The sequence below is a fragment of the Ixodes scapularis genome, unplaced genomic scaffold, assembly GCF_016920785.2.
Source record: "Ixodes scapularis isolate PalLabHiFi unplaced genomic scaffold, ASM1692078v2 PGA_scaffold0__279_contigs__length_252992795, whole genome shotgun sequence".
NCBI lineage: Eukaryota > Metazoa > Arthropoda > Arachnida > Ixodida > Ixodidae > Ixodes > Ixodes scapularis.
The window spans coordinates 56,971,965-56,997,322 of NW_024609835.1; the positions used below are offsets into that span (position 1 = coordinate 56,971,965).

Genomic DNA, 25,358 nt, shown 5'->3' on the forward strand with positions numbered 1-25,358 from the left:
AAGTGGTCTGACGGACTCCTTTTGCAAAATAACGTATTTATACTAGTTGTTTTACGAGTCTCTGAGACAGCCATTTAGAGAAATACAGTAGAAAAAATCGGGCCGATTGTTGCTTCGCTTTGACGTCGAGAATCAGGCGATCAGGTCTTCAAGCGAGATGCCCTTCGACCTGTTCCGGCACTCGTAGTTTTAGACGGGTCCATATCACAAGAGCGAATGACATTTTAGCGAACGGCGACATTTGAGCGAATGGTCGTTTTAGCGAATAACGGGGGCGCGCGTTAACCCATCCGTCGCGCTGCGCTTTACGCCGCTTCGCGGCGACAGTCTGCGGCAACTCATTACAAAAATATGAACTCACTTGGCCCACCCGAAAACGCCGCTTCGCGGCGTCCGACTATTCGCTAAAGTGTCATTCGATCAAACGTGGGCGTTCGCTAAAACGTCATTCGATCAAGTGAGTGCCTCCCGTTTTAGACGTGCATTTGGTTGCGACCGCGCGCGCCGTTCGGCACGCGCGGTCGCAACCAAAACCTTTTAAGCATGCAAGTTTTCAAATAGTGGATTTTCGTAGAACAAATTTTTGTTTGTTTTGGCTACCAAATTTAATGCTGAGTCTGGTAACAAATGTGACGGCGTGAAGAAAACAGGATGCAAAATTTTGTTTTTCTAGGAAAAGCTCGTGCGAAGCGTGAATATCATTCTCACACGCACACTTTTTTGCCTGTCGCCTTTTTACACCAGGCTTGTGCACTGTTCTCTAGCACGCAGAGTTTGGTTCTAATTGCCCACATTTTATTCTAGTGTCGTGGGGGCGTCGGGAGAAGAGGACGGTCGAGCGAGGCGCGAGCGGGGGCCAGGGGCCAGCCGGCGAGGAAAGAGGAAGAGCCTGCTGCACGAGGCTGGAGCCGGGCAGGAACGATAGAGCCGTTCTGGCTGGTCCGGCTCATGTCGATCCAGCAAACTTCTGATCAGGACCGGCGGAAACGGCGAGCCTGGCCTTGTAGGCCTCGGCCATGACGGTCCAGGATTGGTTCCGCAGCGAAACTCGGGCTGTGATAGCCCGGAACAGCTAGCGTACGCAGTGCGTGGGAAGGACGATCCGCAGGCGTGAACACGGACTGTGACTGCGAGCTATGAACGACAGGTGACAACAAGGGTCGGCGGGTCCGGACTGCCGGCTCTCGAAGACGGGCAACCGGAAAGTACAGTAAACCCATTCGCTGCCTTCTCGTTGTGTTGTGTCACTTCCTGGGAGACGAGCGAAGCACAGACCGATCGGGCGGCGATTATTATAGAGCGACCCCGCAAGTGCACCGAGACAGTTCAAACTGGTGTCCAAATGACAACTCCAGATTATGCTCTAAACACTTCGACCTATCAGGGCTCCCGATGGTCTGAAAAAACCGCATAAAATAAACAGGGACATGGCGCGCACGTGCACACGGGGACTGCTGAAATCGGAGTCGCCGCCGCTCGCCACGGCCCGACGGGCAGACTGGCCGACCCATTAACACACACACCTCCGCTTGTGGCGCTGAATGCAGCACTCTCGTGGCGCCGCCTGGCCATTGCCGGCTGGCTATCATGCACTTGCGCCATCTTGCCCCAAACGACACTTAAAAGCTTGATATCGCGCAATGTCAAAGACCTCACTCGAAGCTTCGATCGATCATGACACCGCCTTTGTTACACTTCCTGAGTTATGACTCATTTGCGAAAGGTACGTTGAGTTGCGCGGAAAAATAAAATTCCGGGTGCTGATGAGGACCATGCGAGTCATTTAATTTTATTGCAGCCGAGCGAACGTTATAGTTGACGCAATCATACAATTCTGTGCCCACTGACACCAACTTGACAACAGGAGCCGAAGTCCACATGAGCCTTTCCATGCCACAGAGAGAGGAGCGCTTGCCCAACTCCGACGTTACCGCGCCGCCTCGAGGCGCCGTCAGTCCGTTGGCGTCTCGCCGTCTGCCGGGAAGCGAAGAGCGAACGCCGAGGAGAGACGAAAGCAACCCCCCCCCCCCCCCCCCCCTCCCCCATACCCCCTCTGCCCTCTACAGCTGGTTGAGAGATTGCGGAGGGCGCTGGCAAAGAGGAGCCTGCAAGAACAAGCACCTCTCCCCCTCCTCCGCCCTCCACAGGAACCGGTGCGCTTACATGGCGAAGGAGCAGGCGAGCGACACCCAAACCAACCCTGAAGGCCTGAACCCCACGCAGTAGTTGCGAAGCGAGAGGTTCCTCGCCCACTAAGACTGCTCAGACGGCCCGGGAGCTCACGTGACCAACCCAGCTAATACCAGCGCTCACCGCGACTCATCATGGCCATGGTCCTCAGGCTCACGTAATCACGCAGACTAATGCGATCACCGGACTCATATCCATTCTAAGACTCGCGTCTTGATTCAGGCTCATGCTCATGAGCCTCGAAACTCACAATCACACTCAAGAGACCTCAAAACTCACTCATGAGTACTTGACTTAGCGCTCAAGCTCACACTCACACTCAAGAGTTTTAAGAACTTACAATCACACTCACGATCAAACTCACGCTCATGAGTTCGCAGGGCTTACACTCGCACTCACACTCATTAGTTCCCAGAACTCGCGATCACACTCACGGTCAGACTCACGCTCGTCAGTTCTCAGGACTCACACTCACACTCACACTCACAATTTTTCGAGACTCGCGGCCTCACTCACGATCACCTCACATCTTACGGTGAGCGTGAGTGATCGTGAGTGATCGCACTCATGAGTGAGAATGCCGAGGTATGTACTACAGTTTCCTAAAGTTTGCTGACATATCTAGGTTGGCATCTCTACGCCAACAGGGCTAGATTTAAAGAATAGAGATTAGAATTATCTTATACGAGATAATTCTAATACAATTTAATTGATCATAACTGCACAGCGTGAGATACGCAAACTCAGCCGGTTAAATATCAGATTAAAAAGGTTGTCGCCAACTATTTATTTTTCGAGGCACTAACAAAACGCAGGCTGTACCATGCCCGTTTCATCATTGGTGGCCACAGCGATACTTGTGAGTTAAGGAAATGATTATACTTCGTTTGCTTTAGCGACTGTGATGTAAGCACTTTCAGATGCCACAAAAGTTTTGTTTGTCGGCGCTATTTTTCCTCCTCTTTTGTGAATTTGGTTAATACATCTCCGTACAAATTTACATGGATGCTGCTCCAGGGTTAACACCAGCGAAGTCATCAGACACATCAGACTTGTGAAGAAGGATACATGACAGGATGCAGTTTCTCGAAATCAATGTTTTCCTACATGCGAAGGGTTCGGAGAAATTATAATCCCTTCTTGATCGCAGCAGAAGCGAGCGCGTGCGCTTTATAGTCTGCTGCGCGCGGCTAGCGCATCGACACACCTTTGTTAAAAACATCAGCGCAAGCAAACTCAAGTTTTCGGTGTATTTTGCTTAACAACTTTTTCGTAGCTACGCCCAAGTCGTCAAACTGCGGTTAGCTTGCGCGGAATCCTGGACAGTTTCACACTTTCGATACTTTATGACGCCTGGTATATATAATGCCACGAACAGGCCTAACGAGGCGCGAACGAGTCAAGATCAATGCGCGCGGAATCGACCGCTCGTGCAGAAGTTGTTAGTAAGTTCCTCCGGGCTCGTATACGAACGAAGGGTTCCCGAAAAGACTATAAACCGACTACCCGAGATGGAACAACAGCTACAGCCAATGCACGGCGCCTCCTCGTCCCTCACTGGCGACACCCATTCATCCGCCGGCTCGATATCAAACGCGGCGGGGGTAACGGGAGGCGGGCGCGCGCGGAACTGACGTCCTAATCGCGATAAGCGTTGTGTCAACGCGAGGGCGTCCCGAAACTGCCGAACGACAGCCCAAACTGCGTTGTGGGGGGGAAAGATGGATCGGGAGGGAGGGAGGCGATCAGAGTCCCCCCTTCTATGATCCGGTCACCCCGAAGCTGACAGTGCGATGGAAGCCACGTCCTCGTTGAACCAATCGCACATCTATCTCTCACGTGATCACGCTCCAGCCTCATTCCAACGCGCAAGGAGGGGGCCAGGGGACGAAATTGGCGCGGTTGATTGGTTCGACAAGCGCGTATAGCTTCCACCGCGGTGTCAGCGCAGGGGTGAAGGAAGTATAACGCAGCTCGCCCTGTGTGTGAGTCTGTCCGCGTGTATGCATAAGGGTAGAGAAGCTTCAGCCCGCAGCGGCGAGGCTCCCCTGCTCCGCTGGCGCAGCTACGGGAAGGAGACCGCGGCGGGCCATCGGTTTCGTGGCTCCTCGAGCGCCAACAAAGCCGTGACTAACGTTCCAGATTGAGCCCGTGAAAATCAACCGGTCGGGTTCCTCCCCGGGTGCCGGCACGCCGCGTTGACGTTACCAGGGCCCTCTCGACGCGGCGAGCGAGCGATATGCGACCGAACCGGGGAGGGGAGACACGCCGAGCGGGCCCTTAATGGGACCGCGATGATATGTAAATATTGCGCGGGCCTGGCTTTTTACGGCCCGTGGGCGCGGGTGCGTGTGTGTGTGTACGTACGTGAGTGACGTCGTATGCGCTCACCGCGATAAAAGAAACAACAGCTGAAGCGCCGGATCGAAAGCGAGAGAGAGAGAGAAGGCGGAATGTGTGTAAAGTAGAGCTTAAAAGTGGGCTGAAGGGCCTTTTAAAGAGCGGAGGTCGAGAGACCGGGTCCGCGCTCGCTCGTGTGCTTCCGGAGCGGCAGACTTTGCTCGGCGGCGTTTGGGCTTGCTTACACGGGCCGATAGGGAACGCGAGCAGCGGTGTGTGACCGGAGTGCTGCGAGTCGGAAATGCTAGAGAGGGAGTTCGCAAGAGTCCGGAAGGTCGCTCGGCAATCTGTCAGCACCGAGGGAGGTAGTCGCGGGTTCTTTCTTTTTTTTGTTTTTTGTTTTTCGGGAAACGAAAAACATCTGCCGCTAATCAATGTCGGGTGAATTTCACAAATAGTCTCGTATATCAAGCTTCGAATTGAAGAAACCGCTTCCTGTGTACCTATCGCGACCAAATATATATTACACTATTGATATTTTAATCGACTTTAGGTGCAATAATGAACAGTGAAACCGAGCAACTTGCCAAAAAAGAAAAGACTGCAGGTGCTGACTCTAGAACCGTGGCCAGCCTTCAGCCAGTTAGCATGAGGAAACAAAGCGCAATGGTAGGAGATTCAATACAGACCGAGATTACAATGCTGGCTGGATCTAGGCTTCACAACGGGTGAACAAATTAGGGGACCCAATCTAAAACTTGTTGATCGAAAAGTTCTTCTAATTGTGTAAAGGAGCGTAAGTTTAGCGTGTAAAGTTCAACAATATGCAGCACGTTTAACTACATTGGTTTCAGGGTCTTGGTTGGCCGCACAGAAGCCTTGTGTTGCACTGCATTCAAGGGCAGAGCTCGTATTTACATGTATTGACCCCAAAACACACAAGAAAGTTAATCTAGTGAGTTATGCCTAATTTAATTTCCCTGGTAGAAATGAAAACGTTTAATTGTCACGAAATTAAAAAAAAAAAAAACAGCTTTGGCAGTGCACAAAGTAAACGGAAAAGATCATCCAAAACACTATGACCACCCACTTCATATCGCGTTCATTCTCCTTTGGCACGCAAAACAGTTGCAAAACATCTTGGCAAGAATTCTACTAGTCCTTGGTTAGTGTCTTGAATAAGATTGTACCAGATTTGTAAGCTCAGGTCGCCCGATTCTTGCAGATTACGAGGAGATAGTTTTGTGAGCTCCAAACTGGCGCCACATCACATCCCAGATATGCTCAATAGGACTTATATCTGACGAGTTATGTGGCCAGAGCATCAACTGGAATTCAACATCCTGCTCTTCAATCCACTGTAGCACAATTCTGGCCTAGTGACATTGAGCGTTGTACTGTTGGAAGATTCCGGTTCCGTTGGGGAAGACAAGCTACAAATGATTGTAACTGGTGAACAGGGATCTTGACATCAAACTGGTGAACAGTGATTTTGACATCATCTTTGTCAAAGTCGCTTAAATCAGCAGCCTTTCCCATTACACGCAAACGTATTCGACAAAATGATACTCTCTATCCCCGGCAGCCGCCATAGACAATTCGCATCAGAAGATGGTAGATGATGCGGATGGGACGACAGCTCAGCCAGTCTCTACATTCAGTTTTAGCCATTTTATAAGCAAACATCCGTCCCATATATTCTAATTTTTTTTGTATCTCAAAATAAAAAAAACAAAAAGAACACGGGCAAGTTTATACGAAACAAAAGCCAACTAAAAAGAAAAAAAGCAGGGTAATATCAAAGCTATTCTCTTCGACATTTTTTTAAACTTGCACTTCGCTATCGGATTACTATGTTCAAAGACACAAAAAAGGAAACAAAAAACACAAGAATAAATTCCTAATAAGACAGGAAGCAAGAGAGAGAGCGGCTATCTACGCACCTTGAGAAGCAAACCGCGCGCTTGCTGCCCGGAACATTTGAAAGGAGTCTGAAACAAACAAGAAATACAGAATTAGATACTAAGATTTGTTCAACAAAAAGTAAACATGCAGAATACATATGGTCTTATGTATCACATACACAGTGCAGATACTAGAAATTGTAAGTAGCTGTCCATGAGAAAAATCGAGCTAAATGTCCCCATCTGTGACCGACATCTAAATGAAATAGTATCTGTTTTCGTCGTTCCAACTGTCTTGGGAGATTTAAACGCGCGGTGCATCACGGTGAATTAGGTCTGATTTAGATATAATTCAGGTTGACGGGATTAGGCGTTCAGTTCTCCCAAGACTGCTGGAACAAAGAACCCACATGGCAATGTTAAACAACAAGCCATGTCTTTAACCGCGACTCTACAAATGATATATACCTGAGACACTTATGTCACCGAAATGATGCTGGCTACGTCCTTTATTGCTAATAGCATTAACTCCCGACAACATTAGCATTTACATGCTGGATACACTATTTACTGCAAATGTCATTAACTCCTGACAACATTAACACACACATGCTGGCTACATCCTTTACTGCTAATAGCGTGAACTTAAGGCAACATTATATTTCGCGTGATCATGTTTCGGTTACAAACGAAAATTATAATGCAGTTCGCTTTCATGACGGAAAGATAGAAAGAAACCTTACGCACCATAGAATAACTTTGGTGGGCATATATAATTTAATATTAACTACTGGTGTATCTCATCTGTTCAAAGCATGTTTCGCACAGAAGTAAAACAAGGGCACTTAAGGTGTGTGCACTACACAAGACGTTTTTTTAGTATCTCCCCGACTTGTACCACGGGCATGCGGCATGAATATCTCGTAATTAAATAAAGTTAGAACAAATTTGCAATGACACTGTTACTGTTCCTACGAAGTAAACTTAGAGTTATTTAAATATTATTTAAAAAAAATTACCAGCTATGGTAAATTAATTGTTGTCTAATATGAAATGTGCTTTAGTTCCTTTCCAGTGTGCACTGTCCCAGACAACAGTGATAAACGTACACCTTTTTAACCAACTTTATTGTTTCAACGGCGCACACGTAAGCAAAGCCTATTGTGCTAAGCAACACAAGTTCAACACCTGAACATATGAGCTTCATGAATTCGCTAAGTTCATCTACAGGATGACAAAAAAAAAATTACTTCTAATTATAGTTGACGCGCAAAAAACAAAAAGGGTAAAGACTTGTTTTCGTGCAACAAAAATGTTGGTTTCGGCATGGTTAGAAAACAAATAATCTAAATAAAAACTAAACAGTTTCTGAGCACGGGTAAATGTAATCGTGCAGCAAAGACACTAAAAGCAGGGGATCCAAACCATACTATTGAATAAGCCGTATGAATACGCATAAAAAAGTCATAGCGAAACTGGTGACAGACGTACCAGGTGTTGAAGTCCTTTGTGGGGACTGGGGATCAGATTTGCTCGAAGCCGTGAGGGACTGAGCGCCGAAGCCTGCAAAGCGCCGTAACAAAAAAATGAGTAAAGCAAGGAAGATCAAATAAATAAAACAGCGCCCATTAACTGCCAGCCTCGTCGAACACGCAAGGCTTCTTCGCGGTTTCGATTGCCGGGTGACACAGCACTAAGACCAGGCGGCTATGAAAACATAAAAGAGGCCAGATGAACGTCTCTTGTTCACGCAACGTAACACCAGCCTGATCCACGCTAAAGAAACAAGGAAAACAAATCCCACCACAATTTTGTTTGAAGTTTCCGACATTCACTAACACCTATGCACGAGTGCATTTGTAGGCCGTAGAAACAACGCGCGTTGATGTTGAGCTCATGGCACCATGCCGCGAATATTCCATTCACTACGCTCATTTCACATCGTCAAACGAAATCTTTAGTCACGAAAGATAGCCCCCAGTTAGGTATATCAACTTAGCGTGCTTTTTGAAGCTTGCAACCGGGCCATCATTTAAATGAGGTAATAAATTCTCTGGAGTTCTATTTTGTTTTATTGTTTTTTTTTTGTACGAGGGAAGGTAAGTGTTCATAGAACATAAAAAATACTAAATGGTCCGTTTTTATTCTTCACCAAATATTTGACACAAAAAAGATAAAAGAAGCGGATAATTTTTTTTACAGCAAGCTCTGTTTTTTTTATCACGAATGCAAGTAACAACGTAAGTATACATATTGTGAGTCACGTACGTATGCAACACCACACAGAGGCTACGCTGCACAGATATCACCATCACCACCGCCATCATCATCCTCGTTCCCTTTTACAGGTGCAATGCTGGTGATGCTTGTGCCGTATTGCACAAATGCAGGCACGTTTTTGCAAAACGTCGCTACGTGTGATACGAATTTTAACCGCACATGAATACGTTCCATGCTTGCTTTGACGCTTCAACAAGAGCTGCGCCTATGAAACATTATATCAACCATGCCCCTCTGCTCGTTTGTTTTTCATGTAAGAAAGAGTAAAGCCCTGATTGAAGGACGCAAAAGCGTAAGTGAACTGAGATGCAGTAATGCGTGATTCGTGTGGCCGAGCCAGGTGTATCCGTCCTCTCCGTCATCGAGCGTAGAGTCACTAATCATTTCGATAGCCGCTGTAGGTTTCGTTGGGTTGACAAACTGAGCAGGGATTCTGCATTCCACGACAATTCTGCACATGGGAAGCTGAGATGCGACTCATGCGAAGCGACATGCACTCGACCAACCGGCACGCAAATAGGTCGTGTGTAACAGGGAATCTTGCTGACACCGACGGTTCTAATAAACAGCAAAATGTTCTGAGGTCATCTGCGCTCGTCCATTTCACTGACAGCGTCAGGAGTAGCGGTAACTGCGTATGTCACCTCCTTTTTTTTTTATATATACCCCAACGCATTGGTATAGGAGCCACGCAATTACTTTAACTGTACTCGGCAAAATAAATGACACACCTTTCTTTAAAGAAACGTATACACGAAACAAACGAGGCTGATAAAGCGCACTCGGCATAGACGTCGCATTGATAGGTTTCCTCTTGGCCAGATACTAACAGTGAAGTTCGCATAATGCTGTCATTACCAGATTTCCGGTCGTCTTTGAGATAATCAATGGTTTACTAAAATGCTCAGTTGTTGCAAGCGCAACTGAAACTGAAACGCTCCGGGTTCAAATAGCGTAGCAATAAAAAATAACCCTTTTCTCTCGTGAAAGCCGCGATTACGATAATGATGTTCAAAACTATAGGCCTGTCGAGTGTGATAGAATATTAAGAGCAAACAAATATCATGTAACGTAGAGTCGGCCATGTAAAGACCTATAGCAGTCACAACTATTCTTGCTTAGAGCACTTGAATGCATAAGAATAGAAAGAAAAAAAAAACTAATAAGTAAGGCGTAATGGCATTGGCGTCATATTATGCTTTCCGAGTCTATAGCAATAGAGTCTACAAAAAAAGCATGTAACTCGGCATCAATGCAGGACCACGTATCAGTGCGCAGCAGCAACCAAAATATGCCAAGAGAAGGGTCAGCGTTTGCTTGGGTAGTATCATTTGACTGCTCACAGTTGCCTCGTCTCAGTCGCGTCCCCAGGGTCAGCGGCACCCGGGGCGGCAGCTCGCCAAGACCCGAGACCCCCCCCATGCCCGCCGCGACACCCCCCTGAGCGCTGCACCCGGGGCGGTCTCCCCCCTTTGTGACGCCACTGCTTCATCTTATCATCATATAGTGAAACTTGCTGCGAGTGAACTCTAATGAAGGAATATAAGTCAAGGTTAACGACTTTCCGATGTCGGCAGTAGTGGCCACACCTTTCCAAAATAGTGAACTAACGCGTGATTTCTAGGTTAGATCATATAGTCGTATTCGAAATGCTCGCATGGTTGATTACATCGCGGCCTATCTGGTATTACTCTTATGTCAATATCTATGTGGAACCTGGGTATTTCGTTTCGCGTAATATCTTAAACTATCGCGGGCGTACTTTCCTTGGTCACCGCGTTACGTTGTTTTTAACTTTAGACGCAACACTTTTAATATCTTGCAGACCCTGTAAAAGCAAAGCATATAGCGAAACGTAGGCTTCCAGAAGGATTATTTCCACTTTAACATTTATTTAACAAATAAAACATTTTTCCGCCGATCAGCTGCGACTAACCTCCCGTTTCCGTATAGCTATTGTAAACAAAATGTATAATAATCGTGAAATTGTTTAGAAAATAAGACAAAAATGGGAAACATTAAAATATTTTACACTCAATGTTCAACAATAAAAAATAAAACAATTGATATTTAGAATGCAAAAAGGGCTTCAGATAAAAACGATTAAAATTATAAGGAGAGAAAGTCTCTATAGTATTTCGAAGAGATGCGTAGTGTATATGCCACTGCTAATTCTCGATATTTACCCGTGCAAAAGCAATGGCGGAAATATTTAACAAAAATATTCAGAACAAAATAATCAGAACGCCCTGATTATCCATGTCACCTTGTGAGGAGCCATGTGGCACCACTCGAAACGACCGGACTGGGCCAGACAAAATTTGGAGCCACCATATCCTCAAAACCCCCATTGGAATCGCACCTCATCGCACCCCTTTCATTTTAGATGCAATCGAGCGATGAATAACGGAATTAAACATTTCTTGACATTCGTATTGCTATCAAAATATATTGAGCCGTTCACCGCAAATCTGTATAGCAATTGCTTAGGCATCCGCATGAATTGTTACATGTGTGATAACAATAACAATAACACAGCAGCCGAAACATGTGTGGAAAACGAGCGGGTAGGTATCGGAGTGCAGTTACTAATCACCGAAGGCAGAGCTAGTCGTTTGTGGAAGTACTTTAGAAGGAACCACAAATGTAGCGTAGTGTTGCTCAAAGCTCTCAGAAAAGCTACGCTACAAGTTACACTCTCCGATTGCTGTTATTCAATCATTGTTTGATAGGAAGTAATTGCAGAGTCCTCTAGCCGCCAACAAAAAAAACGTAGACGTATAAATGACGAGACTTATGGCACATAATAAAACATCGCGTCAGTCAGGAGTAGAACTTTCGACGTAGGCTCTTGCATTCCGTCATTTAGAAAATGATTTGTTCTCAAGTCCGCGCCGTAACACCCCCCAAAATTATGATAAGAATTGTCTTCAACCGAGCTCGTTTTCGCATTAGAAAGCTCATTCGAAATGAGAAAACGTGAAAGTCACTCCTCGGGTTCTGCTCACCCACAAGAGGAGTGTCAGTGTGGCAAAGCACGCGCAAGAATCGTCGTAAAGAAGTGGGAAAGAGAAAAATAGGAAATGATAAATATAAGCCAGATAAAGAAAAAGAATAATTGGTTGAGAAAGAGCCGTACATAGAGATACAATCGCACAATGAGTATAACACGGCATCAACAGCGCCACATATGCCCCTAGTGATGGCAGTGCGAGGTAATTTTAAGCCCGCTTTCGCTCAACCGAAACAATCAGTTCTAATGACAGAATTCAAGAACCGAATGTGATTGAATTCTCTTGCCTCCGACATATTTATATCAGCGCAGATACAGTATTAGACAAACGAAGATCATTCGTTGGCACGCCACCGCCTCGAGTGAATGAATGCCAATGCCCTTTCAATGTCCGGCTCTAGACTGAGGGGGCAGGAGGAAGGAGGAGGTGCCACACTCACAGGATGAAACTGAAGTCTGATGGTCGTAGCCTCCATTGCCGGGTGAACTCGATGACCAGCCGGATTTGCGGAGGGCCTCGGAGTATGGGGTCTGATCTGAACGAACACCGTATCCAATGGGAGACGTGCCATCGCACCACCGAGGAGTTGTGGAAACTTGCGTGTTGTCGCTAACTATACGGCGCGCCTTCTAAACCTTTGTCGTTGACTAATTTTTAGGGAGACAAATGTAACTCTTTCCAACAAATTAACGACAAAAAAGGAGCTTTTTACTACAAGACGGATTATATAAGTATAGACCAACTCAACTTACTGAAGTCACATCACGGTACTGAGCATGCGCAAACGCTTCCCTCCTCCCACACTTGGTTTCTTCGGACACGCAATGCTCACACCTGGTGTGGGCAAAGCGGATTTGTTTGTGAACACTGTGTTGGTCTATAGTCCAACGAACGGCTACGCACGTCTAAAGTCGGAAATCTAAACCTCCAGGGAAGTGTTTGCGATCGTTATTACCTCAATGGCCGCTTTGATTCGGCATAGGCACCGACAGATCAATAAAATGACAGTTGAGTAATGCGGTAATTAACAGAATTTTGGGAACGTATTGCGTCGGTAAGGTCAATAAAATGTATATTGCTCCGTTATGTTCTCCTAAAGTTAAGTCGCACAGATAGCGCGAATGAGCGGATTGAGAAGGTTGAGGGGGGATGCACGAAACAAACTTGAGTTGGCTCTCCGCCGTTCCGTTCAATTGATAATACTAGGATATTCGAGGAAAAGTAATTGCGATTCTACACATGTGGCATGTGCAGAAACGGTTATGTATTGAACGTGTGGTAGAATTGTGAGCCATAGATTAAGGAGACAAAATGATTTAGGCACCATGCCCCAAAAAAAAAATTTCGTGCGGAGGGTTTTAGGTTATCGCTAGTAAATAAAATAAATAAACAAATAAAAATAAATAAGCGGACTTGTTCAGTTTCGTAAAAAAAACATTCCAACATCGCTTTTTGGGGAATTAAAGGAATAAAGTAAGGCACAAAATGGAGTCTAGTCGACGAAATCTATCAATCATCGCCAAGCACCTGTTTAACTGGCGTGCCCGAATCGTGCACTGACAACGGAAATTACATCCGCAACAAAAAAGTTCCCCGTCCGCAGAACAAAGCAAAATTAAATGTACATTTCACGTACTAGTGCATTTAGAATAATAAACGAATTTCGAGGTCGGGTATGCCAAAAGAAAATACGAAAATAGAGGTAGATCTATTTGATAAATTAAAGTAAAATACTCCGATAGATAATACCGACCATAATAAGCTTTTCCATTTTGAATATGAGTAGATCGCGATTCCCTAAAACCAAACTCACAGTCTCTGCAGTTTTACCGGATAACGGCAACAGGTGCCGCGGAATGGAGGCGACCGCGCCCTAATCACTTCCTTCCTTAAAAAACACGGCGTAAAAAGGCACCGGATAGGGTCCGGGAGGCGACCCGCGACACAAAGGAAACGGTTCCAATCAAAAGACAACAGGCAGACAGAAGGGAGGCTCGCCTTACCGGCCGCAGCGGCGTACAACATCGCGCAAAACAGAGCGGAGGCGACGACGAGCGTCGTCGTCGAGCGGAGGAAGTCGAACCTTAACCGTGACGGTCGGTTTCACCGCAAGACCTTCCTTCCTGGCCGTGCGGTCCAACTCAGCGGGCAGCGCGGCGAGAGGGCGATCGGCGGCGCCGCAGCGCCGAAGCCGACGAGATGGGGAGGGAGGAGGCGGCCGATGTCGCCGCCGCTTCTCGGCCGAAGGGAACGGGGAAAACGCAAACACCAAACAAAAGGGAAAAAAACGACAAAAAAGCCCTCCGAAACCGATGCTGCTGCAATCGCGGATTGTCATCTCTTGGAAAATATTTTGTCGCGCCTAGTGCTAGGAAAGATGGAGAGAAAGTGAAAGGGAAGAGCGGAGGGTAAAGTTTCCCAACCAAACCGCAGCACCCAGAAAACATATAAAAAAAAATAATTTCTCCCTTTTAGGGAAGAGTGGGTTCTTTCTTCCCCTCTTGCGGGTCTTTGTACGCGTGTTTGTGCTTCAGCCTTCCACGTTTCCCTTTCACTCTGTCCCGGAGTTATGATGATGATGTCTAAAGAGCGAACAAACGGAGGTCGGCCAATCAATACGGCAAGACACGGGCCGACGCCGGCGATGAAGGGAAAGGAAGGGCGCGCGGATTACAACACGGTTTTCGGGGCTGCCTTTCGGGAAAGTCGCGGAGGGTGAGCGCGAACGTGCCGAGGACTGCGCGGTCGTCATGGCGACAGCCAATGAGAGGCCCTCTTTCGCTCAGCTCGACGCGCGTGGGCCGGAAGTTCTGATCCACGTTCCGCCTCCTCCGGGAATGGGAGAGGAGGAGAAATCGGGAGGAGGGAATCGGGATATAGTGATGCGGACGGAGGGATGGATGCCTCGGCGCTCGAATGGCCGCCACTGCAGCGGTGGGTGGGTGTAATAGGAGGTATTACGTGCGTTAAACCCGGGTTGCGGGTCCCTGGATGGATGTATATCTGCGCACTCGTACGCGTTGAAACGTTGGTGTGCGTGGTTTCGGCGCGCTTCGTGAGGGTTTCACACGGAAAGATGCTCTTGTGCACGATTCCCGGCTGAATTTGAATTTCAGCCGGAACTCTGAATTTCAGCCAGAGCACGAAATGGAGGAATTGAATCCCCGACTCTCTTATGGATTTGTTTGCGAAGCACTCGTACGTCCCGCTTGAAGAATAGCATAAACGTTCAGTTAAGATAGTGGAACAACATTTCAAGTATTGCTGCTCTCATGGAAGGAATATTGAAGCGACTATACTCTCGATCGAATTATATGTCACAAGCAATTAAACTACTGGTTAGTATGAGCTTTCTATTTGGTGACCCGGTGTCCAATATTTTGGTGAATGTAGTCATTAATCGATGTACCTTTAATTGCACGTGAAGTTTGATTGTCCGCGGAGAAACAAGTGCAACCACACACAAAAAAAAAAATGGACGTTGTCAGAAAACAAAATTGGAGTCGACGACAGTTTCGACACTCACATATTTATGCGTGTCTATCGTATACTTGATAAAATATAAGCGAACTTCGTATGGACTAGGATGAACTGTATGTTTTCATATATTATCTGCAAGAATGTAGCTTTTCAGCCTGATCAGAGAAGTAGACATGGCACTTATCACAAAAAAAAGAATACCTATAATCACAAATTTAAAAAACAGAAACCACCACAATTTTTACAAGGACCTCTGGCTGGCGACAGTTGTAACCAACCGTTTCCACGATAGTCAGATATATGGTCATTAAACATTACATTGTCAATAAGGTGTGGAGCATTACAATATTCTAGCAGTACTTGCCCAGAACGTGCCCGTTCTTTTAATACCATCTAATGATTTTCAGTAAAAAACGCTAAGTAAGAAACGGCTTCACAACATGGTGTCTGTAATGATAATTGACATATTCTCTTCCGGATCGGAATAAAAAAAGAAAAAATGTAAGCACTGCCTCGCCATTTTGAGTGTACGTGCAGAGCGGGACACTGTTAGCGCGAACAAGCGATCGCCAGTTTTTTTTTCAGTTTTTCTCTTTGAAACCAAGGGATGTCATCCAAGTTATTATTGCTACGGAGAGAGCTCACTTAGTTCTATAATGTAAGCGATAAAATTTCGTGCTCGCTAATACTATTTAGAAGTAAAATGCGAAAATGCGCCGATGTCGTGTTCGCGCTAACAGTGTCGCGATGTGTACAAAATAGCAAGTAAACTAAAGTTCAATCTACAAAAAAAAAAAAAGCTTGTATGAGTTTAAAAATAAACTAATATGTTCAACATTTACGGAGTTCGATATGTGTCCAATCCAGGAACAAAGTTAGATTTGGTTATAGTTTCTAACTAAGATAAACTGATTTTTTTTTTTTTTGCTGTAAACTGAGAAAGGAGAAAAAACCGAAAGGCCACCAAACGTGATGAGGTCCCTGCCCCACACAATGTTCTTGATTCCGGTCAGCCAGAAATCAGCCATAAAATCAAACAAAATCAAAATAAGTGCGAATTCTGGAACGGAGTTACAAATTTGTCAGAGCGCGCAACACGGTTAAATGTTTCGCAGATTCGGGAAAAAAAGTTTCGAGCACATATTTTGTACCTGTGGTCAGATAAGTACAAAACCGCTACAAGTCACCCAGTGTTGTCATCCAATCACAATGCACTATTTAATATAGTGTACGTTCAACACAGCGGACACTAGGAAAACCACAGTGAAAAGAAAATAACAAATTCGTGATTTGAAAAAGCACTTTTACAAGATGAATATGCATAGGTTGAAAAGCCTATAGTCCCATCAATACAAGTTAGTCGTAGAAAAAATGCAAGGCCACGCATTTTAATAAATTAGATAGTTACTTTGCTAACAATAAAAAAAAAAAATTCTGGCGATTCGTGAAAAGTAACATTCCGGCAGATACTACCATACCAGCACTCTGTTCCGAAAAGCTGACGTAATTGAGGACTCCGCAAAGACGAACTGTTTGAATGATTATTTCAAATCTGTTTTAATGCAAAAATGACGGCGCCACGCTTGGCAAATCTAAGTTATGACGAAATGTTGCTAATTACTATACACTACAAGGGATTGAAAAGCTACTGTTTAATTTTGAAACCTAAAAAAGCAACCGGTCCTGACGGTATCCCTGCTGTGGTTCTTAAAGACTGCGCTTCTATACTTTCATGTTTCCTTCTCTTTCTTTCTACCATGAATTTATCCGAGTATAAACCTCCCGACGATTGGAAGATGGCGACAGTAGTTTCCATCCGCAAAAGCGGTAGCAAAAATGTCGCCAGTAATTATCGGCCCATATCGTTGACCTCTATAATATGTAAAGTTCTTGAGCACGCAGTTTCAGGTGGCGTTGCACGTCTAGATGCGCATAGCTACTTCAGCAAAGATCAATATGGTTTTTAGTTCGGTGCACCTTGCACATCATTGTCGGTTGAATTTCATCATGACATCGCGCTTGCAATTGAATCCGGAAAAGAGGTTGACTGTGTATTTACAGATATGTGCGAGGTTTTTGGTAAAGTGGATCACTGTTTTGTTGCGAAAAAAGTTACATGTTTTGAATGTTGATCCTGGTATTCTTCTGATAGAAAGCAGCATGTGATTTTGAATGATCATTGATCGAGTAATGTAACATTTTACGTAAAGTTTCCCAGGGATCGGTCTTGGGTCCTCTTCTTTTTCTGACGTATATAAATGATATTTGTTTAAATATTTCTTCGCATCTTAAATTATTCGCTGACGATGTTGTTCTTTACAGAAGAATTAAGGACGATGAAGATTATTTTACACATTAATTAGACATAAATCGAGTATGAAACTGGTGCAGTGGGTGGCACATGAAAGTTAATAGACGTAAATGCAAAAGGGTAAAGTTTTCGCGGAAAAAAAAGTTACACAAGGCATGTGCTACATCATCAACAACAAACACATCGTAATAACTAATTTAACTAATCATCTCGGTGTTACTTATTTAAGTGACCAGTCATGAAACAATCATATCAATGCGATAAAAAAGGCATATAGCATGTTGGGAATCTTGTGCCGGAATTTCCAGCGCCGCCCTTCAGAACCAAAAGAAACTTTGTGTTTTTCTTTTGTTCGTTCAGTCCTTCAGTCTGGGTGCATAGTCTGGGTGCCAGCTTTGTCCTAAATAATTATATGTTCAAAGGGAGCGTCACAAATATGAAATCGCGAATGAAATAGAAACTGCCGTCTTGCAGAAGAAAGTACCTAAGACTAAAATGTTTCTGCTCTTTTTATAATGGTGCAATCGGTATCGCTAGAGATAACTAATTCGAAGTCTGTTCAACATGTCAGAAAGAGTAGATAACCAATTGAAGATTCCAACTGTTAACTCTGGTTGTGAATCTTTTTTTTTTTTGTACAGCATTAGATGGAATCTGCTTAAACAGACTGTGTGGCCACCTGCATTTTCCCCAAACAATTTTTTTTGAAGACCCTCTCCCTGCAATAATGCCTCGAAGGCGCTGCAGGTAGTCCTTATTAAATAAATCATAAATAATAAATACCTCATAATCGGCACGCGCCAAATACGTTTTCGTTTCGGTTAACATCGGTGCAATTATCGATGTACAAAGACCCTTACCGCAACTTCCGATATTAAAGCTATTAAAGGGACATGAAGTCGATTCTGAGATCGTCCTTTTGTGGTGACAACTCAATCTAGATGCGCTAAGCATCCACAAACTTTAAAATCCCAATCGTGTGTAGCTTATTTCCTCGTTAAAAGCGTGTTCAAAGATCGCGACACACCCTTTTTGGGAAGACTTTTCTTCCGAGTGTAGTGGTCGACGAAGGGCTCTTGTCGGCGAGTTGCAAGCGATGGCTTCGCCCGAGGGAAAAAAGAGGAGTCTTATCCGAATGTGTGCCTATTGGACTCTCTTCAAAACGAGTTATAATAAAATCATTCGGAATCTGCGCGTAATGTAAGTCTTTTATTGGTCCACGCAGTGTAGTCCGCGAGAAAAAATAGTCCACATGTTTTCTATTGCCCTGAGATAAGTAGGCGGTTTTGTAATATAGGACTTGGTATATGTGGGAACTAACACATTTTAAACAATATAAGATCAAAAACAACCTTTTCTAAAAATGACTTCAGTGCCTCTTTAATTTTCGCCATGATCAGACGATCCACCGATCGTGCAACCTAGAGCCAGCCAAGGATAGCGAGGCGCTACACGCGAGGGAGGCGTGCTGCTGCGGTTAACGATACAGGGAGCACGTGGTCTAAAACGCGTTTTTGCCACATCAGAACGCAAGCAGGGACAGGCAAATCAAAAATCAACGCAGATAAGGAGTAGGGAACGCACGATGACGAAGCAACCAAACGCGCCTGCCACTGATCGAGGTCGGGGGAAACAAAGGCAAATGGACGGACTTGGGGGGTAAACAAACGAGCGACTAGCGCAAGGAGCAGAGGAACTTGCCCGCCTTATTCTATAAAATGACAATGTTAAGAGTCTATTTATTGGTGATTTCACCGCGCTTCAAATTAGTACAGTTATTACTGAGCTTCGGGTGCACCAACAAGATGCTGAGTTACCGAAATTGGCGATGACAATCGAACCCACAAAAATATTGCGTTGATGAAAAAAAAAAAGTGTCTGATGAAACTACTTTTTTGGGAGATCTTAGTGATAAAGTGAAGAAGAATAGAAATCATCAACAAGAAAGTATGGCAGTTTATTGAAGGTGCCCGCGAACAACTCCCTCAATGTTCAATCAGTCTTCTTTTCTTTTTTTCTCTCTTAACATTGAGACGCATTTTTCGTGAACGTGACTACCACGTTGTTGCAACAAAAACAGCAATATACTTTGCTCTTGTCAAAGTCAAAAGTCATGCTTGTTGTGTGGAGTTTAGAAAGGGGAAAGTTATTCTGCCTTACAACGGCGTCCAGTGTCTTTGCTGTAGATGGGAAATTCGGCCAGTTCAGTAAGCCTGCTAAACTAATCTAGGGTATCTTATTATGTGCATCTTGTACTAGGAATTATACGACTGCATGCCGGTAAGCTAAGCAGAATTAGAACTACCAGTATTTATCGGATAGAATGTCCCTTTCTATTTATATACTTACGACCCTACGTACCCAGAGTATTTTTCCCGATCACTTACCGCCTACTTTTTCGTGTTTTTCCCGTTTAGCGCCATCGATTTTTCCTTCCACCCTCTCCTAATACAATCTATGCGAAAGGCGGCAACGCAAGTCGCCATTAACTAAGAAACGCGAGCGTTCAAAGCGCGGGGAAAACGACCTCGTAAATACTTCCACGCCAACCCTCCCCCCTCCCCCTCCCATTCTTCGCATCAAATCCCAAAATCAGCCCGCGAGTAGTAAGCACCCCGCTAAGCTAATCATGCGCCGGACTTCCCAAACTTCAGAGATCACACGCGCGCACAAAGCGGCGCTGCGCAAAACAAAAGGCAGGCAGGCAACGCGATCTAAGCCCCCGAAAAACAGCACTCGATGCTCCGACCTCGGGCCCAGACCACTCTCCCCCGCTCCTCGCCACCGATGAAAAGGGGAAGCGATACCATCGCGCGCAGGACCCCGGAGGATCATGGCCGGATTTAATGAACTACACGCGGTCCCCTCTCCCCCACGCACACACAACACAGCACCCTTCCGACTTTTTTCCATTACAGCAGACGGGATAGTCAGCAACGCGAGAGCCCACAACGGGGGTCCGGGCGGTCGCGAGCGCGAGCGAGCGGCAGTCACGGGGGAGAATGAGCGCATTGTTCGCAGCAGCCACTATCGCGACCCTCTCGCGTTGGACTTCCTTATTATTATTCCGAAGCGGCGGCAGTTTTCAATATAAACGGCCGCACGCGCCCGGCCGAATGCATAGCTCTCTCTTTACCCTCCCTTGCTATTTGCATAAGCGCGCGCGTGCGCCCTGCCCGTTCGCGGCACGAACGCCGCCGAGGTGCCGAGGCTTCAAGCAGCACGTGCACGCAGCAACCATAATCGCCAAACAATCCTTCATAAAAAAAAGAAAAAAGAAAGATAGAGGGTGGAGTACGCCAAGAGAGGAGGAGAGGAAAAGGTTATACAACGACGTTCGAAAATCGGCATACGGTCAGGATTATCTAGGGCGCTTCTTCTTTTAATAACCCACGAGGCCGGTGGGTTGCTGCTGTTGGGGTGGGAGATTTCTCCGTTGAGGCAGCACTCCCTCGACGAGCTGCGGTACATTAGTCATAAATTACGGATGCGTTAGTGTGCCGAGCGTCTGCTCTTAGCATGGCTGAAAGGGACGCCCGTGTTAAATGGACATTAGAGAGGCGTTAGAGCCGGGACCGTCGAGGGTGGTTAACCGCGGAATGGTGATGCGGGATGAAATGGGATCAGCGCTGCGGTTCTCTGACGGGAGACGTGGTTGCGATGAACCAGGAACGGTGTGCTTCGGCGAGCTCGTCTGTGTGGAGCGTTGAGAAAGGCAATACCCTGCGTGGCCCGGTCAGATACCGTTACCTTTCCCATGCTCGTGTTTGGTCTAAGTGGACCATGATTATATGAATGAAACGTTTTTTCGCCACATTTAGACGGACCTCTCTGCGTGCCTGAAAAATAAAACTTAACTAGGTTAGCTTTTAGCCTTAACTTATCTTCACGATGTCGTACCATGATTTAACGTTACTCAAGTATTAATCATTGGCTTCAAATATTTTTAACTCGAAGCCTTCATTGCTGTCACGTGAAAGAAATCATGCTTACTCCTAGAAATACCTAGACTAAAGAGAAAACAAAAGCAGAATCGCCAGAACAGCCACCTCTTCTGCATCATAAGTCTCTTATGCATCTTTTTATTCAGCAACCTTGGGCCGTATTCCTTCTTAACAAAACCGTTACTCCCGTCAAATATTTTGGGCACCTAACACAATCATCATCTTTATAACCTGGGCACATCGAAATAAGGTCCGTCACTTACACACTCACCGGTACCCAAACAGCGCCAAAACGGTCCAGTCCACGAAAAAAAAAAGTAGCAAAAAGCAGAGGACCCCTTTAACGAGGAAAGCAAAGGGGCGCGCGAGGAGGCCGACCGGGGTCCGCCGGCGAGCAAAGTGCCCCGGCGGCCACAGCTTCCTTCCTGCAATTCGGGCCCCGTTTTGCTCGGCCATCAGACCCGGGCCCGTATCGGCCGCCACAGCCATCCATCCTCTCCCGCCCGATCGCCTCCCTCCCTCCCTCCGCCACGCTCCCCCGAAAACAAAGAAGCGAGCGGCCGCTTCCACACGCGCTCCGTTATCGCGACCCGAACCCCTTTGAGCGCTGGGGGCCAGCAGGAAAGAAGTAACGACGCAAACATGGCTGGCAAAACGGTTTCCTCGGCAGCACGCAGCCTGCCTTGGACGAAAGGCCGTTCTGGCTTCGGGTCCGATCTCGAAAGCCCGCTCCCCAGGCCGGAATCGAACGGAGGTGGGGGGGTCACAACCCCCGCTCAGCCGCTCCGGTATTTCTTCTTCTTTTTTCTCTTCTTTTTGTCTTATGCAGGGAGAATTTAGTCGAGCTTATCAGTGGCCGTTTGGTACGCTGGCTAGAGATGGAGACCGTCGACTATGCTAGCTGCTGGGGGACAGAAACGACGCGATGCCCCATGAAGTGGCGGTGTCATTAAGTGAGCGTAGCACCTTAATATCGTAAGCTGTGATGAGTTAAACTCGCTGAAATGTAACAGTGAGGATCTGGTGTAAGAAATAAGGCGTACAATGTAAATTGTTGAGGCCCCAAATCATGCTGTAATAATTTAGACATAACGCGGGTTTGAATACGCAGGCACCGGCGTACACCCAGATGTAAAAAATACAAACTCCACTCGAGCACATATGACTAACTTGATTACTGAAACTGAGAACCACATGGGAACGCTTAATAGTCTAACTTCCTTGGTAAGATGCCCACAATTTCAAAATGTGCGCCTCATATCGTGACCCGGACGTGGACATCTTCTTTTTCAACGTTGAAAGCCTTTCTTTTCTTCTGCTCATTGAAACCTTGGACGAAAAAAATGCGGGTGTGTTCGCTAATTCTATGATGAACATCTTCCTTTTCCTCCCAGTCTCCGGTCATTTTATGCTATCGTGGTTGTTTTGCCCTATCGGCTCTTGTTGTCATACCGATTTCAGCCATTCAATTCAACACAATTAATTTATTGAGCGGGACTGTGTAATCTCCTACTAAACTTTCTAGGCACTTAATAAGTGGGTTGAGCACCAGAGACGCATTATTTTATTTCTGGGTGACTCTCGTGCTTTTATGCCCGTCAGCATGCCTGGAATCTGAGTTGCCACGGACTGCGGGCAGTGGAACATTTGTAAGCGCAACAAGTGTGAGAATTGAGCAGCCGTGGTCGGAGAAGGCAGGTTTTTACAAAAGGTTGCACTAGTTATGGACGTTCATAGTTGTATTATTTGACAAAACTATTCATTGTAACTAAATACAAAATAACAGCAAGTCAATCACTAATTAGAAACGAACATGTTCGGTAACTCTTCGAGGTTATGAAATAAATAAAACTTAAATAGTGAAGTAACATACATCTTTGTTAACTATTTGATGATATAAAGTACAGTTAACGAAAAAACATCTTTCTGAACTATCAAAGCTAACAAATATCGAATAAGTGGGCTCAAAATAGAGCGCAATTATTCGCCGATAGACTCATTTCGAAGATGATACATCGTTCTATAGCTAGCGTAATTTAAGAACGTTATTCATAAATAATAGTTAAGAAGGCCCGTTCATAAGATCACATTAGTGGCAACGGCAGCGTATCCCGTATGAAACATTTTATATCTCGGGCATATCTGGCCATATCAAACATTATATGATTATATACGGCATATATACAGCCTTATCTGGAGTATATACAGCCTTATCCGGCGTATATACAGCCTTATCTGGCGTATACACAGCCTTATCTGGCGTATATACATCCTTATCTGGCGAAGATAAAGCCTTATCTGGAATATATAGTCTAATCTGCCGTATATACAGACTTATCTTGCATATACGGCCTTATTTGAGGTATATTCTTCGTTATCTGGCGTATATAAAGCTTTATCTGGCGGCCGGTTTTCAATATATAAAAAAGTTTAAAAAAAGTTAAAAAAAAGTGATTTGTTAGCAAACTCTGAATGATTCATTGTTCGCGAGCTAAATATTAGCACAAATAATCCTAAACTTCAGCTCTGGCAAACTTAAGTTTAGGATTATTTGTGCTAATTTTCCCGAGGATTTCAATGTAGCTTACTTATTTTGAAGTGTTAACATTACGCCCGAAAAGACAATTTGCTAAATCCCCCAAGCGCCTCGGCCTGTACTCGAGCAATTATAGGGACGGTGTTACTTCAGCTGCCTAGTGATTGGAAATTTCGACCAATTTATGGTTACACAGTTTTGAGTGTAATTCGGAGTCACCCTGAACACGTGTCAATTAGAACCCAAGTACCTGTCATATCACTTTTAAACTTTCTCGCCAATGTCAGTACTGTGCATTCCGTCCAACCTTCAACCTGGATGAGCTGCAGACATATCTCTTACATTATTATCATTCTCGTACAGCTTCAAATACGCTGATATTAAGTTAGGAACGCTACAAATGATATAAGCAGCTCCGCTCAATCCGAGGTAAATCCCGGTTTCGGTTGTTGTGATCTTTTCGACTTTTAAGTAATTCCTGCGAAAACAACAATCACGAGAATGATAATATGGTAAGAGATTTCTGCGGATCAGCCAAGTTAAAAGGTGGATCGAATGCACAGTATCATAAACGCTGCCATTGACGAGAAATTTTAAAAGTGATATGACAGGTCCTTGGCCCCTATGGGACGCTTGTTTAGGGTGACTACGAATTACACTCGGAACTGTGTAACCATGGCATTGGTCAAAATTAGCGATCTCTAGGGAGCTGAAGGATCACCGTCCCATAATTCCTCGAGTGCGGGCCGGGGCACTTGGGTGAATTGTAGACAATAAAAAAATATGCAGTGCTGATTTCAGGCTCGTGTCCTTTTGATATGCCTGGCCAGATCTGGAATTTCCATACTTAGCCAGATCTGGGATTTCCATACCTGGCCAGGGATATCAGACTGTATCTGGCATTATGAGGCTATATCTGGCAGATATACCATATCAGGTTATATGTGGCCAATTTTTGATATGGCGATATCTGAAATCTTCAGATCTGGCCAGATATAATTTGTTTGTAAGGGATAGCTCAAATTTTGTCCAGACCCCAGTTTCAGGGTCTATGTGCGCCTGCTTGGATACGACACCCAGTTCTTCTACTTATGATAGGTCGAAATTCCCAGTCTAGGCAATTACGGTGGCTTGCACAGTCGCGTCACAGTACATTTATGTTATTCTAGTACGAACGGAAGCGCCCTTATAGAAACAAGTAATGGGACTACTGATAAATCTGTAAGGCACACATTTTGGGAAGGGCAGATTTTGTGGCCTACACCAATACGAGTGAGCTACGCACACTCCTCAACACAGTGCCTATTACCACGTACGTATATAAGTGCCCCAACACATAACTTCATTCCCCACGCGTGT

General features: G+C 45.4%; 1 protein-coding gene across 4 annotated transcripts in view; it reads right to left on the reverse strand.

Moving 5' to 3' along the window:
* The window catches only part of LOC8023218 (retroviral integration site protein Fli-1 homolog), a 61,465-nt gene that overhangs the window by 12,378 nt on the left and 23,729 nt on the right, over window positions 1–25,358 (reverse strand). For 2 of the 4 annotated variants that reach the window (XM_040215946.3, XM_040215944.3), the window contains 3 exons: window positions 12,168–12,263; window positions 7,926–7,997; window positions 6,474–6,521 (listed from right to left, as the gene is read on the reverse strand). In XM_040215946.3, coding sequence (XP_040071880.1) covers window positions 6,474–6,521; window positions 7,926–7,997; window positions 12,168–12,263 — 216 coding nt within the window. The remainder of the gene's footprint in view (window positions 1–6,473; window positions 6,522–7,925; window positions 7,998–12,167; window positions 12,264–25,358) is intronic. The other 2 variants (XM_040502957.2, XM_040215945.3) reach the window with 1 other exon arrangement.